The 20,392-nt window shown below is 38.1% G+C and overlaps 1 protein-coding gene across 1 annotated transcript in view; it reads left to right on the forward strand.

The window, feature by feature from the left end:
- THEMIS (thymocyte selection associated) overlaps positions 1–20,392 on the forward strand; it is a 163,540-nt gene that overhangs the window by 78,419 nt on the left and 64,729 nt on the right. The window contains exon 4 of the mRNA XM_057527630.1: positions 6,934–7,982. Within this exon, the coding sequence (XP_057383613.1) occupies positions 6,934–7,982 (1,049 nt within the window). The remainder of the gene's footprint in view (positions 1–6,933; positions 7,983–20,392) is intronic.

A 20,392-nucleotide genomic window follows, 5' to 3' on the forward strand; every position in this document is an offset into this window, starting at 1 on the left:
GGTGTTTGTTTCTTTAATATTGAGCTGAATGAGCTGTTTATATATTTTGGAGATTAATCCTTTGTCCGTTGATTCGTTTGCAAATATTTTCTCCCATTCTGAGGGTTGTCTTTTCGTCTTGTTTATGGTTTCCTTTGCTATGCAAAAGCTTTGAAGTTTCATTAGGTCCCATTTGTTTATTTTTGTTTTTATTTCTATTACTCTAGGAGGTGGGTCAAAAAAGATCTTGCTGTGATTTATTTCAAAGAGTGTTTTTCCTATGTTTTCCTCTAAGAGTTTTATAATGTCCAGTCTTACATTTAGGTCTCTAATCCATTTTGAGTTTATTTTTGTGTATGGTATTAGGGAGTATTCTAATTTCATTCTTTTACATGTAGCTGTCCAGTTTTCCCAGCATCACTTATTGAAGAGACTGTCTTTTCTCCATTGTATATCTTTGCCTCCTTTGTCATAGATTAGTTGACCATAGGTGCATGGGTTTATCTCTGGGCTCTCTATCTTGTTCCATTGATCTATGTTTCTGTTTTTGTGCCAGTACCATATTGTCTTGACTACTGTAGCTTTGTAGTATAGTGTGAAGTCAGGGAGTCTGATTCCTCCAGCTCCGTTTTTTGCCCTCAAGACTGCTTTGGCTATTCGGGGTCTTTTGTGTCTCCATACAAATTTTAAGATGATTTGTTCTAGCTCCGTAAAAAATGCCATTGGTAATTTGATAGGGATTGCATTGAATCTGTAGATTGCTTTGGGTAGTATAGTCATTTTCACAACGTTGATTCTTCCAATCCAAGAACATGGTATATCTCTCCATCTGTTGGTATCATCTTTAATTTCTTTCATCAGTGTTTTATAGTTTTCTGAGTACAGGTCTTTTACCTCCTTAGGTAGGTTTATTCCTAGGTATTTTATTCTTTTTGTTGCAGTGGTAAATGTGAGTGTTTCCATAATTTCTCTTTCAGATTTTTCATCATTAGTGTATAGGAATGCAAGAGATTTCTGTGCATTAATTTTGTATCCTGCAACTTTACCATATTCATTAATAAGCTCTAGCAGTTTTCTGGTGGCAGTTTTAGGATTCTCTATGTATAGTATCATGTCATCTGCAAACAGTGACAGTTTTACTTCTTCTTTTCCAATTTGTATTCCTTTTATTTCTTTTTCTTCTCTGATTGCCGTGGCTAGGACTTCCAGAACTGTGTTGAATAATAGTGGTGAGAGTGGACATCCTTGTCTTGTTCCTGATCTTAGAGGAAATGCTTTCAGCTTTTCACAATTGAGAATGATGTTTGCTGTGGGTTTGTCGTATATGGCCTTTATTATGTTGAGGTAGGTTCCCTCTATGCCCACTTTCTGGAGAGTTTTTATCATAAATGGGTGTTGAATTTTGTCAAAAGCTTTTTCTGCATCTATTGAGATGATCATATGGTTTTTATTCTTCAATTTGTTAATATGGTGTATCACATTGATTGATTTGCATATATTGAAGAATCCTTGCATCCCTGGGATAAATCCCACTTGATCGTGGTGTATGATCCTTTTAATGTGTTGTTGGATTCTGTTTGCTAGTATTTTGTTGAGGATTTTTGCATCTATATTCATCAGTGATATTGGTCTGTAATTTTATTTTTTTGTAGTGTCTTTGTCTGGTTTTGGTATCAGGGTGATGGTGGCCTCGTAGAATGAGTTTGGGAGTGTTCCTTCCTCTTCAATTTTTTGGAAGAGTTTGAGAAGGATAGGTGTTAGCCCTTCTCTAAATGTTTGATAGAATTCACCTGTGAAGCCGTCTGGTCCTGGACTTTTGTTTGTTGGAAGATTTTTAATCACAGTTTCAATTTCATTACTTGTGATTGGTCTGTTCATATTTTCTGTTTCTTCCTGGTTCAGTCTTGGAAGGTTATACCTTTCTAAGAATTTTTCCATTTCTTCCTGGTTGTCCATTTTATTGGCATAAAGCTGCTTGTAGTAGTCTCTTAGGATGCTTTGTATTTTTGTGGTGTCTGTTGTAACTTCTCCTTTTTCATTTCTGATTTTATTGATTTGAGTCCTCTCCCTCTTTTTCTTCATGAGTCTGGCTAATGGCTTATCAATTTTGTTTATCTTCTCAAAGAACCAGCTTTTAGTTTTATTGATCTTTGCTATTGTTTTCTTTGTTTCTATTTCATTTATTTCTGCTCTGATCTTTATGATTTCTTTCCTTCTGCTAACTTTGGGTTTTGTTTGTTCTTCTTTCTCTAGTTTCTTTAGATGTAAGGTTAGATTGTTTACTTGAGATTTTTCTTGTTTCCTGAAGTAGGCTTGTATAGCTATAAACTTCCCTCTTAGAACTGCTTTTGCTGCATCCCATAGGTTTTGGGTCGTCGTGTTTTCATTGTCATTTGTCTCTAGGTATTTTTTGATTTCCTCTTTGATTTCTTCAGTGATCTCTTGGTTATTTAGTAACATATTGTTTAGCCTCCATGTGTTTGTCTTTTTTACGTTTTTTTCCCTGTAATTCATTTCTAATCTCATAGCGTTGTGGTCAGAAAAGATGCTTGATATGATTTCAATTTTCTTAAATTTACTGAGGCTTGATTTGTGACCCAAGATGTGATCTATCCTGGAGAATGTTCCGTGCGCACTTGAGAAGAACGTGTAATCTGCCGTTTTTGGATGGAATGTCCTATAAATATCAATTAAAGATATCTGGTCTATTGTGTCATTTAAAGCTTCTGTTTCCTTATTTATTTTCATTTTGGATGATCTGTCCATTGGTGTAAGTGAGGTGTTAAAGTCCCCCACTATTATTGTGTTACTGTCAATTTCCTCTTATAGCTGTTAGCAGTTGCCTTATGTATTGAGGTGCTCCTATGTTGAGTGTATATATATTTATAATTGTTATATCTTCTTTTTGGATTGATCCCTTGATCATTATGTAGTGTCCTTCCTTGTCTCTTGTAACATTCTTTATTTTAAAGTCTATTTTATCTGATATGAGTATAGCTACTCCAGCTTTCTTTTGATTTCCATTTGCATGGAATATCTTTTTCCATCCCCTCACTTTCAGTCTGTATGTGTCCCTAGGTCTAAAGTGGGTCTCTTGTAGACAGCATATATATGGGTCTTGTTTTTGTATCCATTCAGCAAGCCTGTGTCTTTTGGTTGGAGCATTTAATCCATTCACGTTTAAGGTAATTATCGATATGTATGTTCTTATGACCATTTTCTTAATTGTTTTGGGTTTGTTTTTGTAGGTCCTTTTCTTCTCTTGTGTTTCCCACTTAGAGAAGTTCCTTTAGTATTTGTTGTAGAGCTGGTTTGGTGGTGCTGAATTCTCTTAGCTTTTGCTTGTCTGTAAAGCTTTTGATTTCTCCATCAAATCTAAATGAGATCCTTGCCAGGTAGAGTAATCTTGGTTGTAGGTTCTTCCCTTTCATCACTTTAAGTATATCATGCCACTCCCTTCTAGCTTGTAGAGTTTCTGCTGAGAAATCAGCTGTTAACCTTATGGGAGTTCCCTTGTATGTTATTTGTCATTTTTCCCTTGCTGCTTTCAATAATTTTTCTTTGTCTTTAATTTTTGCCACTTTGATTACTATGTGTCTCAGCGTGTTTCTCCTTGGGTTTATTCTGTATGGGACTCTCTGCGCTTCCTGGACTTGGGTGGCTATTTCATTTCCCATGTTAGGGAAGTTTTCGACTATAATCTCTTCAAATATTTTCTCTGGTCCTTTCTCTCTCTCTTCTCCTTCTGGGACCTCTATAATGCGAATGTTGTTGCATTTAATGTTGTCCCAGAGGTCTCTTAGGCTGTCTTCATTTCTTTTCATTCTTTTTTCTTTAGTGTGTTCCACAGCAGTGAATTCCACCATTCTGTCTTCCAGGTCACTTATCCGTTCTTCTGCCTCAGTTATTCTGCTATTGATTCCTTCTAGTGTAGTTTTCATTTCAGTTATTGTATTGTTCATCTGTGTTTGTTTGTTCTTTAATTCTTCTAGGTCTTTGTTAATCATTTCTTGCATCTTCTCAATCTTTGCCTCCATTCTTATTCTGAGATCCTGCACCATCTTCACTATCATTATTCTGAATTCTTTTTCTGGAAGGTTGCCTATCTCCACTTCATTTAGTTGTTTTTCTGGGGTTTTTTCTTGTTCCTTCATCTGGTATATAGCCCTCTGCCTTTTCATCTTGTCTGTCTTTCTGTAAATGTGGTTTTTGCTCCACAGGCTGCAGGATTGTAGTTCTTCTTGCTTCTGCTGTCTGCCCTCTGGTGGTTGAGGCTACCTAAGAGGCTTGATGGGAGGCTCTGGTGGTGGGTAGAGCTGACTGTTGCTGTGGGGGTCAGAGCTCTGTAAAACTTTAATCCACTTGACTGTTGATGGGTGAGGCTGTGTTCCCTCCCTGTTGGTTGTTTTGCCTGAGGCAAGCCAACACTGGAGCCTACCTGGGCTCTTTGGTGGGGCTAATGGCAGACTCTGGGAGGGCTCACGCCAAGGAATACTTCCCAGAACCTCTGCTGCCAGTGTCCTTGTCCCCACAGTGAAACAGAGCCAGCCCCCGCCTCTGCAGGAGACCCTCCAACACTAGCAGGTAGGTCTGGTTCAGTCTCCCCCAAGGTCACTGCTCCTTCCCCTGGGTCCCGATGCGCACACTATTCTATGTGCACCCTCCATGAGTGGGGTCTCTGTTTCCCCCAGTCCTGTCGAAGTCCTGCAATCAATTCCCACTAGGCTTCAAAGTCTGATTCTCTATGAATTCCTCCTCCCGTTGCCGGACCCCCAGGTTGGGAAGCCTGACATGGGGCTCAGAACCTTCACTCCAGTGGGTGGACTTCTGTGGTATAAGTGTTCGCCAGTCTGTGAGTCACCCACCCAGCAGTTATGGGATTTGATTTTACTCTGATTGCGCCCCTCCTACCGTCTCACTGTGGCTTCTCCTCTGTCCTTGGACGTGGAGTATCCTCCTTGGTGAAGTCCAGTGTCTTCCTGTTGATGATTGTCCAGCAGCCAGTTGTGATTCTTGTGCTCTCGCAAGAGGGAGTGAGAGCACGTCCTTCTACTCCGCCATCTTGGTTAATCTCTCCACACAGTTCATTTTGATTCAAATAAGTGTGGTTTTAAAGTTTCTAAAATTACCTTGGGGTTCAGGGAAACTTGTGGCAGCAATCTCAAAGGTTTGGGTTTGCTAAACTTTATAAAGTGAACTGGTAAAGGTATTTTTTAGCGTTCCCCCCGCCCCCGTTCTTTTTTTAATGGAGAATCTTTACAATTTTTACTGAACTTCAGCCTATAGGCAACCATCGGTTTTTTTCTTTTCTCTATTTTATGTTCAAGAAAATAAAATAATGCAATTTCGTACTGTGTTTTTAGGAACTCTGTTACACAGCATGTGCAAGTAATATGACACAAATTATAGTTTTCAGAGGCTGCATAAACAGTAATATAAAATGTAATAATATAGGCAATGTTTTATACGAGAAACATTCTGTCTTCTAAATCTTCCAAATTATTAATTTTCAAAAGCATACAGGGAAGGGGCTTCCCTGGTGGCGCAGTGGTTGAGAATCTGCCTGCTAATGCAGGGGACACGGGTTCGAGCCCTGGTCTGGGAAGATCCCACATGCCACGGAGCAGCTGGGCCCGTGAGCCACAATTGCTGAGCCTGCGCGTCTGGAGCCTGTGCCCCGCGACGGGAGGGGCCGCGATAGAGAAAGGCCCGCGCACCGCGATGAAGAGCGGTCCCCGCACCGCGATGAAGAGTGGCCCCCGCTTGCCGCAACTGGAGAAAGCCCTCGCACGAACCGAAGACCCAACACAGCCAAAAATAAATAAATAAATAAATAAAATCAAGTAAAAAAGCATACAGGGAAGAAAGAATATTGACAGACGGGTGGCTAGATATACTGGGAAACAATGGTAGATTGTGAAAAGGCTATAAAACATTAAGTGTTAGGAAATTGTCAAGAAAATATAAACCATTATAAAATCCTGTTGATATTAACATATAACTTTATTTTTTAATGTAAGACCATTTATAAGGATACTATGTGGGACAGTATATGGAGAGCAGAGGATTTCAGGACAATATTTTAAGTGTCTCTGTAGTCTCAAAGAAAGACTTCTGAGACAGTGGGCTCTTGGAAAGAATACAGAGATTCATTAGTCCCCAGGGACACATTAGGCAAAGAATACATTGGTAAGCACTCTACCAGCAAATCTAGGGTTCCTGAGTGGCTCCTTTGACTGTAACCCATCCTATGCCACTTCTTTTCTAACTAGATGTTAATATAGCACCAGCAGAGAAAGAAATAGCTTTCACATTGGAAAAAGACTGCATTTTGGTATCCATTTCCATATATTAATCTTGAGTACTTTATATCCCAAGATTTTGCAATACAGTTATATCCCACAGGATAGAATTTGTATATAGAATGTGTCTTGGGCCTTTTGCAGGAAGAGTCTTGCTTGGAGTACCCAATCTTTCTTCTAGGATAATTTTACATGCAATATCTGGACCTCAAAAGCATGACCTAAAATGATTAATAAATTTTCTGGGAAAACACACACATATATGTTTAAACACGTGCACATATATTCATGTATGTTATGTGTGATAAAACTACAAAGAAAAACAAGGGAATGGTTAACACCAAAATCAGGAGAATGATTACTCTTAGGTTGCAGTGAGGAGGATGTGATTTTGGTGAGGTTTGCAGGGCTCCAAGATACTGGTTAATGTCTACTTCTAAAACTAGGCAGATTTATGGGTATTGTTTTTATTTACCATCTATTTCATTTTTAAATTTAAAAAAGGAAAGTCATACATAAGAAATGTTATATCATGAGCATCTGAGATTTTTTTTTAATGAAATTTATTTATGGTACCCCTGGACTGATTTTAATACTACTTCAGAGCAACATTTTGATACACAAAATGTCTTTTTGTTTTTTTGTTTTCCAGTTAGAAAGGATATAGTCCGTATCCTCCCCAGTTTAGATGTTGAAGTCAAAGACATTACAGACAGTTATGATTCCAACTGGTTTCTTCAGCTGTTATCTACACAAGATCTTTTTGAAATGACCAGTAAAGAGTTCCCCATAGTGGCTGAAGTCATAGAAGCGCCCCAAGGAAACCAGCTACCCAGAAACGTTTTACAACCTGGGAAAACCATTGTGATCCACAAAAAGTGCCAGGCATCAAGGATCTTAGCTTCAGAAATTAGAAGCAATTTTCCTAAGAGACACTTCTTGATCCCCCCTAGCTATAAAGGCAAATTCAAGCGGCGACCTCGGGAGTTCCCAACCCCCTATGACCTTGAGATAGCAAAGAGTGAAAAGGAGCCTCTCCACGTGGTGGCCACCAAAGCCTTTCATTCCCCCCATGACGAGCTGTCATCTGTATCTGCCGGGGACCAGTTTCTAGTGCATCACTCACAGACGACGGAAGTCCTCTGTGAAGGGATCAAAAAAGTGGTGAACGTTCTGGCTTGTGAAAAAATCCTCAAAAAATCCTATGAGGCAGCACTGCTCCCTTTGTACATGGAAGGAGGTTTTGTAGAGGTGATTCATGATAAGAAGCAGTACCAGATTTCTGAGCTCTGTGCACAGTTCCACTTGCCCTTCAATGTGAAGGTTTCTGTGAGAGATCTTTTCACTGAAGAAGACATTTTGGCTGCTACACCAGGACTACGGTTGGAGGAAGCTATCACAGACTCTTATCTACTCATAAGTGACTTTGCCAACCCCAAGGAGTGCTGGGAAATTCCTGCTGGCCGCGTGAATATGACTGTTCAGTTAGTTAATAATTTGTCTGGGGATCCAGGATCATTTCTAGTCAGGACTCTGGTCGAAGAGATCCCTGAAGAACAGTATTATATGATGCGGAGATATGAAAACTCTTTCTCGTACCCCCCACCTCGCCCTCCCAAACATCCCTCCGTGGAGGAAACAAAGTTTAGCCTGCTCAGCTTAGCAGAAGAAAAGACAGTGGGTCTGCCCAAGTCTCCCAAGGTAAGGCTATGATTTTGCAGTTTTTCCTCTTGAGTGTTTTTCTGGGGGCAAGTTATTTCAAGTCTCTTCTGAGTCTGGTTTTTGCTTACTTTTCTTCCTTTCATGCCATATTTGAAATGAGCCTTTCTGGTGCACAGTAGATGATTGAACATCAACAGAGCCTAAGCTGTTACAGCGTTTTGTATTTTGATGCTTAACCAGTAGATGTGACAAGAAGTTTAGGAATTAGAACTAGCAGGGATGACACATGATTACAAACTGCTGTTTCAGTGTGTTTTGGTAATTAGGAATGGTTTATAAGGTGCCTCAGAAGCAAACCTCTTTTATTTTGGAAGTGCTGTTCATGTTTTTCTAGGTGGAGTTGTTTTAATACTTCATCCAGGAAATGAGCACACAATCAACTCCCTTCTTCTGGGGGCGGGGGTACCAGTAGCATGCATCTATAGCACATGTCTTCATTTTGTTTTATGTGTGGAAAGATGTAAAAATATCTTGGCAGAACTGTGTGAGAACATGGGCATCTGCCCACATTCTGCCTGTCTGAGAATTGTCATCTTTAACAGTTCTATTGAAAAACAAAATCAATAAAATTGCAGGCAGTATGAGATCATTACAGAATCCACAACTCCATAACCACTCTGAAGATGGGAGGGGAGGGGTTTCAGCTTCATTTCTGCTTAAAGTTTTTGCCTCTTAAAAACTGCCTGCTGAGTGCCTGGAAAGCACTTGCCCTTACACCACGGAGCTTAAGTCGTTTATCTGGCAGGCAGTGGTTCTCTGGTGTGTGGAAATAGTGCATTCTGCTCTGGCAGATGTTGTGCTAGCAGCTTGGGGAAACAAAGCAATTAGTAAAACAAAGAGAGATGCTGTGTTTACTCTCTATACTCAGGAATGATAGCAGCCTCAGGCTTCAAGGATGTGGGTATGGAAATACATTTAATTCTACATTTCAAAGATTGCATTCTGATTGTATGCTGGGGAAATCCAGTAAACATCTTCAAACTCATCCTCAGGAAAAGATAAAACCAGCAGAAATTTCCTTTCCAGGAAAATCAATTTTGAAACTAAACTAAACAACTCTTTCCAAATAATGTTGATTAACAGGCTGCTATTAATGTGGAGAGTGCCTGGCTTCTCCTATTTAATATATTTTTATTACTGAATTGAATGATGTGAGAGATGGAATGCTGTTGTCATTTTTAGTGGGAAGCAGAATAATGTCCCATCCCCCTACCCCCATCCTCTCACCCCCACCCAAGGTGTCTATACCTAAGCCTCCAGAACTGTGAATATGCTACATTGGTTAGTAAAAGAGACTTTGCACATGTACTTAAAATTAAGGACCTTGAGATGAGATTATCCTGGATTATTCAGGTAGGTCTAAGTTAATCACAAGAGTCCTTAAAATATCTTTCTCACTTAAGGTCAGGGTCAGAGAAAGATGTGACTACAGAAGAATGTTAAAGAGATGCAGCGTTGCTACCTTTGAAGGTTTATTGAGCCAAGGAATGCAGACGGTCTCTAGTAGCGAGAAAGACAAGGAAGCTTTCTTCCCTAGAGCCTCCAGAAAGGAGCACAGCTCTGCTAACACCTTACTTTTAGTCAATGAGACTCCTGTTGAATTTCTGACTTACAAAACTCCAAGATAATAAATTCGTATTGTTTAAGGCACCAAGTTTATGTTACAGCAACAATAGAAAGCTAACATAGGACATAAGACTGGGAGGGAGGAATAAATAAAAACTTTAGATAGAAAAATCTGTATTTAAGTTAGGACTTGTTTTGCTGCCAAAGTGGCTTTTTTTCCCTTTTTCCTTTTAATGAAAGTAGTAGCTCAGGTACCCTTGGAGAACCTCAGGGTATACAGCTAGGCTTCAGGGACAACTGGAAACAGGATGTAGAACACAGCCAGAGTGGGTCTTCCTTTTCATCACACATTGGACATTACTTCTGACAGTTCCTGCATCTTGTAGTTTCATCACTAGAGAAGAACATAATCTCTTTGTTTAGTTCCAATTTTTAAAAAGGGAAGGACTTTGGATCACATGCCCATCTCTTGGTTCAATCAATTCATTGTCTGCCCCAGCTACAGCCAGGATTGGTGGGGAAGGGAATAAGGAGTAGTTGACTCAAATAATAGAAATATGTCTCAAATAACAGTATGTGAAGGTCTGGAGATATAAAAAAGTAGATGCCTATTACAATCAGAAAGGAAGAGATCAAAAATCCTAAACTTCTAAGAAACCATTCGTAGAAAAAAATAAATTTAATAAATTTTAAATGCCCTTTGAAAGAATGTCAACTGAAAATGATCTACGCATTTTATTAGGAGAGAAACTCACAAAACAACAACGTTTCATCTAGGTTACTGCTTGGAAAAACCTTCAGTCCTCCTCCTATGTTTCTCCTTTACTCTCACACTACTGCCACACTCACAAAACCTCCGACACCAGATGCATGGAAATTTTCCCTCAGCAAGCGATTCTTTGACACCAGTTGGGTGTCCTGCAATTACTTAACTCAATTCAGACTCTGTCTACCTGGAGATAACATCAGATCCCACAGGTTAAGAGCTCAGTCCCGCAGGTTAAGAGCTCACTCCTGCAAGACTGCTTCCCACTTCAGATGCCAATTGCAAGTAGTAGGTCCTCAGGTTACCGACAGCCTCTGTCTGACTTGGCTGCAAATCAGAGGTCCCCAGGACCCCCTCCTCAGGTTCCATTAATTTGCTAGAGTGGCTCACAGAACTCAGGGAAACACCTACTTACATTTACCAGTTAAAGGATATGATACAGAATACAGATGAACAGTCAGATAAAGAGACATGAAGGGTGAGGTCTGGAAGGGTCCCGAGAGCTCAGGAACTTCTGTCCCATAGAGTTAGGATACACCACCCCCCTGGTGTGTGGATGTGTCCACTAACCTGCAAGTTCTCTGAACCGTGTACTTCTGGGAATTTTATGGAAGTTTCCTCATGTAAGCATGATCGATTATTAACTCCTTTTCCAGTTTCCCTTCTCCCCTCTCTGGAGAATGGGGATTGGGGCTGAAAATTCCAAGCTTCTAATTATGGCTTGGTGTTTCTGGTGGCCAGCCCCAATCCAGGAGCCATCCGGGAGCCTACCCAGAGTCGCCTCATTAGAACAAAAGACACTCCTATCACCCAGAAAATTCCAGGAGATGTAGGAGCCCTGTGTCAGAAGCTGGGGTCAAAGACCAAATATTAAAAAAGAAGATGCTCCTAGTGCTCTTATCATTCAGGAAGTTACCAGGGCTTCAGGAGCTTGGTGCCAGGAACCAGGGGCGGAGACCAATACATCTATTTCCTATTATCTCCAGCTACTGAAAGAAAACAAATGCAATCTTTGACTAAATTCATACACGTAGGATTCCAGATCAACTTAATAATTCCTAACTACTTGTTCATTTTTCAGGCCCCGTATGGATTCTTGTGTCTAGTTCTGAGTCCCACTCCTAAAGAATATTGATTACCTGAACTTTGTTAAGATATTAAGAGTTGTTTGTTAAGATGTTAAAAAGTCCAGGAGCCATTTCCTTCTGTAAATGGTTTAGGGAACTGAGTGATAGTCTAAACTTGAATGACTTGGTACTAGATGATATTAGTTTCTTTACACATTTAAAGAACTATTTTGTGGCAAAGATTGCATTCTTATTTTCCATTACAACACTAGCTGAGAGTGAAAGGGAGGACAATTTTGGAGTAATATGTTGGGACTTATTTCTTATCCCTGAAAAGGGTTCAGCAGAAGCTAGGAAACCCTAGGTCAGTAATGGTGTCAGGAGATTTCTGCTTGGTTGAAAGTTTATCAATTGATTGAGAATCTATGATTCTTTGTTTATGATAAGTTTCATAATTTCTGGTGTGGTCGATAAAGAGCTATATTTTCTCTGAAATCAGTTTAAAGTGTCAGAGGATGCTATAATTTACCTGTGTGCAGACCTACTGACCTCCTTATTTTCAACAATTTGTCTTACCATGAAGGTAGGACTCCACTTAATAGATCGTTTTTGAAATTTAAACAGAAGCTCTGTCAGTTTCTGCATAGTGTACTCGAAAAGTCTTGCAACCAACCATTTCTTATGATCACAGTCATCCTTTTATATATTTCTTTTATATTTCTTCTGATATCTACATTAAAGCTCTTCTATTTATGTATGCATTTGAAGTGGTTGGATAAGACTTTTTTTTAGCACTTTGCAGGCAGGAAGCAGCCACTGAAAACCAGCCTCTAAGGTTTTGGATTGTATGTGGAATATTGCTTTAAATTCAGAGAACAATTTGTAACAGTTATTCAGGGTTTAACTATTCAAACTGGCTTAACTTATTAAAATACCTTATTACATATGTAGAGAAGAATATCAGATACTTCATTATATAGTTTACTTTTGTCTTCCTGGTGTCATTAGCTTTACTAGATCATGTCTTGCATTTCACAATAGGATAGTTGTAAGGGCTGTCTAATTAAGAAACTAAATGTACTCAGTGTTAGCCAAATTCACCTGTAGTAGGTATCCATTGTTGGTTATGAACCCTACACATTCACCTAAGAAGTTTAGAAATGAAGACTATCTGAGGACAGGTTATTGGAACTAGGATAAATAGAAAGAATTGTTTTCCAAGGTAAGATTGTCAACTGTTCTCTAATACCTAAATAAGAAAAAAACAACTGTATTAGAAATTTGAGAATTGTGGTTTGGATATAAGCAGGGGCAGATGAGATGGGGGATGGATTTCAACAGAATTGATTGCACATTTCCAGGCCCATGAAGTTTGACATTGAAGGATTTTATTCTTGTTTTTTAAATGTGCTCGTTAACTGTTTGGGAAAATAATGTACGAAGTCTAAAAAAAGGGATGAGAATGTATCAAGTGACCCTTCAAATTTCCTCTTAGGCTTATAACAGTGTAAAAATAGTACCTTCTAATACTTGATCAGATGAAAACAATATTATAAAGTGACTAAATAAATGAGGCTGGGCCTAAAATTCTGTTCTAAATAGCAATGTTGTGGGGTAAACTCTCCTTCCCTGGTGGTTAGTTTCTATGTCAGAATTAGTTTCAGATAGTTTGAAAGAGCATATTCTCGCTGGGGTTTTTGCCTGTCTTGGATATATATGGCTATGACTTCTGAGTGCCACATAGGAGAAATGTAACTTCTGTATTCTGATGAAAAAGTCTATAACCAGATAGAAAAACAAACCTTTGGTTGAAAGATGAGATATTCCACTCCTTCGGAGACTGCATCTGGGACCAGAAATCTTGCATTTCACTAACTCTGTTTGGCCATTTAATGCCCAAGTGTCCACTTTGCTGCCAGAATTTCTAGATTTTGTCGGAGAAGAACACCCATGGGAGACATTAAGGCAAAGAGCACGGGAGGCAGTTATGGGAAGGTACTGTGAATTGAGCAGAAAACAAACCTTGTACCAGAATTAGCGTGAGAGCTGAAAAAGACAGAAGGAAAGCAATAGTTTCTGGGAAGTGCAGAGAGAGAACACTTCAGCAGCTGCTGCTGGGTGCTAAGACTCATTTCTGATCTGGTGTGACAGTTAGAGTGACTGAAAAGTGGTAAAGATACCCACACTCCTAGGCTAAATCTAGATCTTTAGAGACATCCACTCATTTGTTGTCTATAGCATATAGTCCCAAAGGGTGTGATTTGTTTTTGTTTTTGTTAACCTGATGTGGTGTAAAGACATTAAGCATGTTCGGATTTGTTACCAACTTTGCACTTCTGAAGACTGATGCCTGTCTATTCTTGGTGTGTCCTCTTGGTCTAACATAGAAGCTGAAAGTCTGTTTCCCTGTGAACAGAGAAAATTAACATTTCAGCCATTTTCAAACACCAAAGGCAAAGAATGTGAAGCATAGACATACTTAAAAAATTGGGGGTTTAAATCCAAATAACAAGGAAAGTAAAGGGAATCTATGATCTTCCTTTAAAAAGACAAATTTTAACTGTGAGATACAATTTTTTTTTAGCAGATATTTAAGCTGTTCTTAGGGCAGATTACTACATCATGGTTTTTGAATTGCCTGCGGTTTGTGGTCTAGTAAATGGCATTAGCTTGTAAACAGCCAGCTATAGTAGGAAGAAGTGAAAAAGATGGGAGAAACGGGCAAAGGATGAATAAAGGAAGTGCTGAGTTGAAAATTAGCCAAACTCAAGTTCCAACTGAAACCTTGCAGGTAGAAATCTGTGCCCAATGGGAAACACAGAATATTTATAAGTTCTTTTGGTGCTTTTGGAAGTGGGAGGGTAATCAGAACTTTCAAACTTTTACTCTAGTTATGACATGTACTACCTTAATATTCTAGCTGAATAGCCGAAGAATGGTTTAGATGAGTTTTAAATGAAAAATAATTGGTTAAAGTAAGACATTAGAAAATACTGCCTGATTTTAAGGAAATTACAAGCGTTAAGTGAACAAGCTATCAAACTTATAAAAAAAATTATTTTCTCTAAAGAGTTTTTGTCCAGAGAACATTGTTTCCATTCTGGGGTGGTTGAAGTATACTCCTGCTTGGAAATACTTGAATGAATCAAGAATTTACCTGTCTTTGAGCTTTTTACCAACTGAGAATGCTCTCACTGGGGGAGTGAGGAAGGGCTGATGAAAAACATTAGTTAATATTGTTCCTTGCTTCTCTCTCCCATCTTTGGAGTCAAGAACTAAAATACCACCAAATATGTGATTATTATATTTTCAGTGTTAGCATTACTTTTTAGCTCCACAAAAAATGTAAATTAAAAGGTATTTATTTTTCCAGTGGATTTACAAAATCATTGAATGAAATTTGGAGTAAATAATTTCACATTAAATTTTTGGCCTTTACAAAGGTTAGAATAGTTTTCACTTTCTTAAATGTCCATAAGCTGTTTAGAAATGAGCAGCCATAACAGAAGAATCAGCAGTTTGGAATGTTCGATGCACAGTATGTATGAAGGGAGGGCATTTGACTTGCCAACTTCCTATAATCCCTATACTGATTTTAGTGTCTAGAATCTTTGAGTTGAGTGTGGGCTCACTAGATATTTAACTGCTGTTTTTTGAGCTCACTACCTTCATTTTCTTTTAAAGTTTTAAAAAAATCCAAAGAGTAGTTGGAGAAAGCTAGAGAAGGTAAGTTCCAACTGGTTTTGCAGTTTCCAAAACTGATTTATCTGAGTTTTTCATTACTATATTTATCGGTTCTGAATTTATTTTAGAATAAAAACCTTGCCTCGAAATAAATTAATAAGACATAAGCTATATATTTGAGCAAATACGTTTCTTGCAAGTCAACCATTACTTTAAATCACTGATGTCAGACCTACATAAATGAGAGCATATGCTTTGCTTTGCAAACCAAATTTCCTGTGTAAATGTTAAGATAGAAAATGAGCGTAAGATGGTTCTGAAAGAATGCATAAGATAGACTTCCAAAAATTAGTATTTTTTTCAAAAAATTTATAGAGAAAGAAATGATTCATACAAATGCATTATTTGAGGGCAAACTTTCAACCAGCCTTTTACAGCATTAAATTATTTTTCATTATACTTCATCCAGACTCTAACTTCAATATGATCATGATGTCCTGGTCATGCTGATCATGATGAAAAACACTTCTACTAACACAAATTGCTTTTAGTTATTTTGTAAGACATGCCATCGTTTACGACTTTTACGATGAACCAAGTACATAGCTAATTTTAAATCTGATGAGGAGAGGAAAAAATTAGAAATCTTATAAAATCAGAAAGCCATTGACTAAAAAATTAGCCAAAATGGGGCTTCCCTGGTGGTGCAGTGGTTTAGAATCCGCCTGCCAATGCAGGGGACACGGGTTCGAGCCCTGGTCTGGGAAGATCCCACATGCCGCGGAGCAACTAGGCCCGTGAGCCACAACTGCTGAGCCTGCGCGTCTGGAGCCTGTGCTCCGCAACAAGAGAGGCCGCGATAGTGAGAGGCCCGCGCACCGCTATGAAGAGTGGCCCCCGCTTGCCGCAACTAGAGAAAGCCCTTGCACAGAAACAAAGACCCAACACAGCCAAAAATAAATAAATAAATTAACTAATTAAAAAAAATTAGCCAAAATGGAATAATTTTATATATCAAAGACCACAAGAACTGTATAATAAGTCTATAGTTATTTATGCAGATACAAAATGTAAAAGGACTGATTGTAAAATTATGGAGTTAGACAATATATATTGTAGGAGATAAGAATGGAGTTTTAACTTGTGACATTATGCTTATTTAGATGACTGAACTTTACATACCGTTTGTCCTTAAGGGAAGTTTGTTGTTTTCAAATGCTTTCCAAATATTAACTAATGTTTAAAAAGTATGCAATTACCAGTTGTGAGATAGGATAAAACACAAAGTCATAAGAGGTGTGTTCCTTTATTTGCTATCCAAGGATAGGAATTGCCCTACCCAAGCTATTTTTCTCCTCATTGTCTCTGGTTCCAGCTTCTTCCCTGAGCTGTAATCATTTCTGCTTTTTCCATTCACACTGGACTCTTCTCCAGCCAAATTCTCTCTCACAGGGTTGTCAGGCATCCTGTGTTCAATAAAATTTCATAAGGTCTATGATACAGACAGCTTTGGTCTGTATCAGTAATTAAAAAACCTCCTGCCCATTACTGAGCTCTTCCTCTGTTGCTGATATTATGCTAGGTGCTTACAGGTATTATTATCTTATTTAATCCTTCACACTGCTTCATGAAATGGGTCCTGTTATTTTTTGCAGGGGAGGTAATTGAGGCTGAGAAGTATGTAATGGTCATGGTTACAAGTGACACTTGGGTTGCCAAATTTTATGGTCAATCCTTAGTTCTCATATTATTTAGATACTAAGCAGTGAATGGCACAGTTGCAAACCCCTTACTTTATGAAATTGTTTCTTTGTCTTCTGGAAAATCATGCCCTCCTGGTTTCCTTATGCTGCACTGGTTGAATTTTCTTTTGAACTTCTTGCTGGTTCTTCCTCTGGTCTTCCTCATGTCTAAGTGTTCAAGTGCCTTGGAACACAATCCTTAATCTCTTCTCTATCCATGCTCACTTTTTAAGTTCCTGTCTATACTCACAAATTTCTCATTTTATACATATAAAATGGCTCAGTAGAATTAGTCATGTGTAAGGATTTATTAAGGAAAGCAACTGGAAATGATCTGTCTGTTTTTAAAAAAATCTATTTAAATGTGCTTGGATGTCATCTTTTAAGGAAAGTTCAGTCTTTGAGAGATGCCAGCCTATAACAGTGTGTCTGGTCTATAGCAGTTAACACTTTTCACGTACCTCTAGAAGATGTCAAAGGTCAGGGAAGTGATGACATAAAGAAAGACGGTTCCTTCTAGCATGTTATTCTTGTAAATGTGGGTTTATTGCGCTCAGGATTTTTTTTTTTTTTCTGATCCAGTAATGGGAAAAAGCTGGAGAATACCTTGAATTATCTGAGAAGTTAGAATTTTAAGGAAGGTCTAAGGCCATTTCCAGCATCAGCAGAAAGTTCTTCAGTAACAATTCAGGTTTAGCTGCAATAAACTTCAGGAACTAGAACTAAGACTAGGACTAGGACTAGTAATTCTGAAATTTCCCATCAAGTCAGTGATAACACAGATCCAGAGAGAACAAGAAGCCTTTTCTTCATTAAGGGAGCTATGGACCTATAAAAGGAAAAAGACTAATAAGGGTTAATGGGTAAAGGATCTCAGAATAATGGAAACATTCTTAATAAGCCAAGAAAAATCAAAGCACATTACTGATACATAGAGGAAAACTAGAACTATATAATTGCAATAAAAGATTGAGGAGAAAGATTTAAAAATCTATTGGCTTGCATTTCTTTAAGTGTCACTCTAATTGTGCATTGTACATACAATGCTTTTAAATTATTTATATCAATAATTATTTTTAAATGTTAAAAATAATTATTGTAATTGTTTACACTTATTTTAGTTCCATAGACACAAAGGCTTAGTTATGTGCCATTTGCTGTGATAAGCACTGGAGACACATTAGGTGAATGAAATGCAGTATCTGTGCTCAGTGGACTTTCTGTCTAATGGATTAGACACAGGAAAACAGACAATTACAGTATGGAAACTGGAGAGAAGAGTCCTATTAGGGGGCCAGTATAGGGATTTGGAAGACAGCTTATTAAGATTTCCTATTGAAATGTGGGGTTGAGCTCAGAAAATGATATTTAATATCTGGATTGAAATATGTAAGTTTAGACAAGTAGAAATAGTCAGATGTAAAGTGATGTTTAGTGTGATCTAGCCAGAAGGAACATCCTGTGTTGGCAATAGTATGGAGATAGAACCTTATCAGGATCTAGGAGACGTTTAAAATGGCTGTAGCAAAAAAGTGATTAATATGAGGGTAGAAGACCAAAGAGGGTCAGATGTAAAAGGTGGATCATTACCTAATTTCTTAGCCCAGGGTTCACAATTTGTTCAGTTCACTTCTTAATCACTCTGTTTCAGATGGAGAATGAGACTTTCTCAATACCGACTTATTAGGTTTCCTGCCACACCACGCTTTCCCAATGGACAGAACTCAGTTTTCATGTTACTCGACCTATCTATTACCTGGTTCCACTGTCAGGTGATTACATGATTGTGGACCTCTCTCTTCTTAGCTAATTTCCTAAGGCTTATTACCATGTTCTTGGAGACCTCACCCACCATTACTGATTTTTCCTCCCTTTAATCATTTATTTTTTTCTGTTTTTCCAAGAGGTACTTTTTTTGTTACTTTCACCTCTTCTTTGACAATAAACTTTGGTGCCCCATGAAACCCACAGCTTAAACGTTTATCTTAGCACTTGAAAGAAACTAGTTCTTATTTTCTGTTTATCCTCCTAACTGTTAAAAAGAAATACTGCATTTCATTGTTTTAGTACACCAAAGAATGAAGAAAAACAAAATCAGTTGTATTCCATATTTTAAAAAAAAAAGACTGGTCCTTTCTAAACTGCTCTGTTTTTTAAGGAATTTGGACATTCTAAAAGAAAAAATGGAGGCTATTGTAGGGTTTCCAGTTGGGAAATACAATAAAATTTCTATTTTAGATACAACACATCTAGAAAAGGCAAGTTTATAGAGACAGAAAACAGAGAAGTGGTTGCCTAGGATGGGGGGTAGGAGTAGTGATGAAATGCAAACAGGCAGCATGGGGGAATTTTCTGGGTGATGAAAAAGTTCTAAAACTGGATTGTGGCAATAGTTGCACAACTATAAATTTATTAAATGCATTGAATTGTACACTTACAATGGTGACAACATCAATTATACCTCAATAAAGTTATTCAAATGTCTATTTTAGAAAAACACTCTAATTATAAAGCAAATAATCCATTCAAATAGAGGCAGGGAGACCAGTTAGAAAGCTAAAGTACTAATATAAGAGATAGAAGATGATTGCCTCTGTGACTGAAAGAGAAATATTCAAGAGAATTTTAGGTGATGCTATCTGTAGGATGTGTGATTGATGACATGTAGGGAATAAGAAAGGCACTGTGTAAGGAAAATATCCAGACTTCTGACATAAGCATCAGAGTGGATGGTGATGAAATTCATTAACTCAGGAACACAGGACATAGGTAGAAGGATGGTTTTGCAGGGAAAAGGTGAGAGTTTATCTTAAAGTATGCTCAGAAATATCTGTGAGATGTCTGAGATGAGGTGTCTGGTGTGAAGTTAACAACGGTCTGTAGCTTGGGAAAGAATTCCAGGCTGAAGTTGATGATTCAAGTGTCAGCAAATATAAATGGTAAATGAAGTTCTGTGAGAGGATTATATGAAGCTGGAGAGTGTGTAGGTCATGAGAAAAAAAGATGGACTTCTGTGAGGAAGTCCAGCATACAAGGGACAAAAGAAGTACATAAAAAGCCTAAAAATAAACAATTGCAGAACTTTATTAACTAAATGCTTACAATGAATCAGTCACCATTCTGAACTTTTTTACATTGTATGGACTCATTTAATTCTCACAAAAATCCAGTGAAGGTAGTCCCAAAATTATTATCTCAATTCTACAGGTGATTAAGGCTCATCAACATTGTGTAACTTTCCAAGACCAAAAGTATGGATTATTACCCTTCAGGTAGAAATAATGAACAATATTTAAAGAGACTCAATGCCATTGAAAGTGCTTGTGATTTTAGAATCAAAATTCAAACCACGACTGATTGATGCTTTTATTTTTCTTCACAAAAAATTGTAGAAATCATCCATGTACTTAATTTGTACATAACTTAAAGTTTCACGGGACTGTAAATTGTCAAAGGAAAATTTTCTGAAACACAGCATCCTCTATTAAGGACCCTCACTGATGGAGGCTCCTTTTCTGGAACATGGCGGGTTGTCACTGTGTAAATAAAGGAAGCTAGAGAATG

This window comes from Balaenoptera acutorostrata, chromosome 14, assembly GCF_949987535.1.
Source record: "Balaenoptera acutorostrata chromosome 14, mBalAcu1.1, whole genome shotgun sequence".
Lineage (NCBI taxonomy): Eukaryota > Metazoa > Chordata > Mammalia > Artiodactyla > Balaenopteridae > Balaenoptera > Balaenoptera acutorostrata.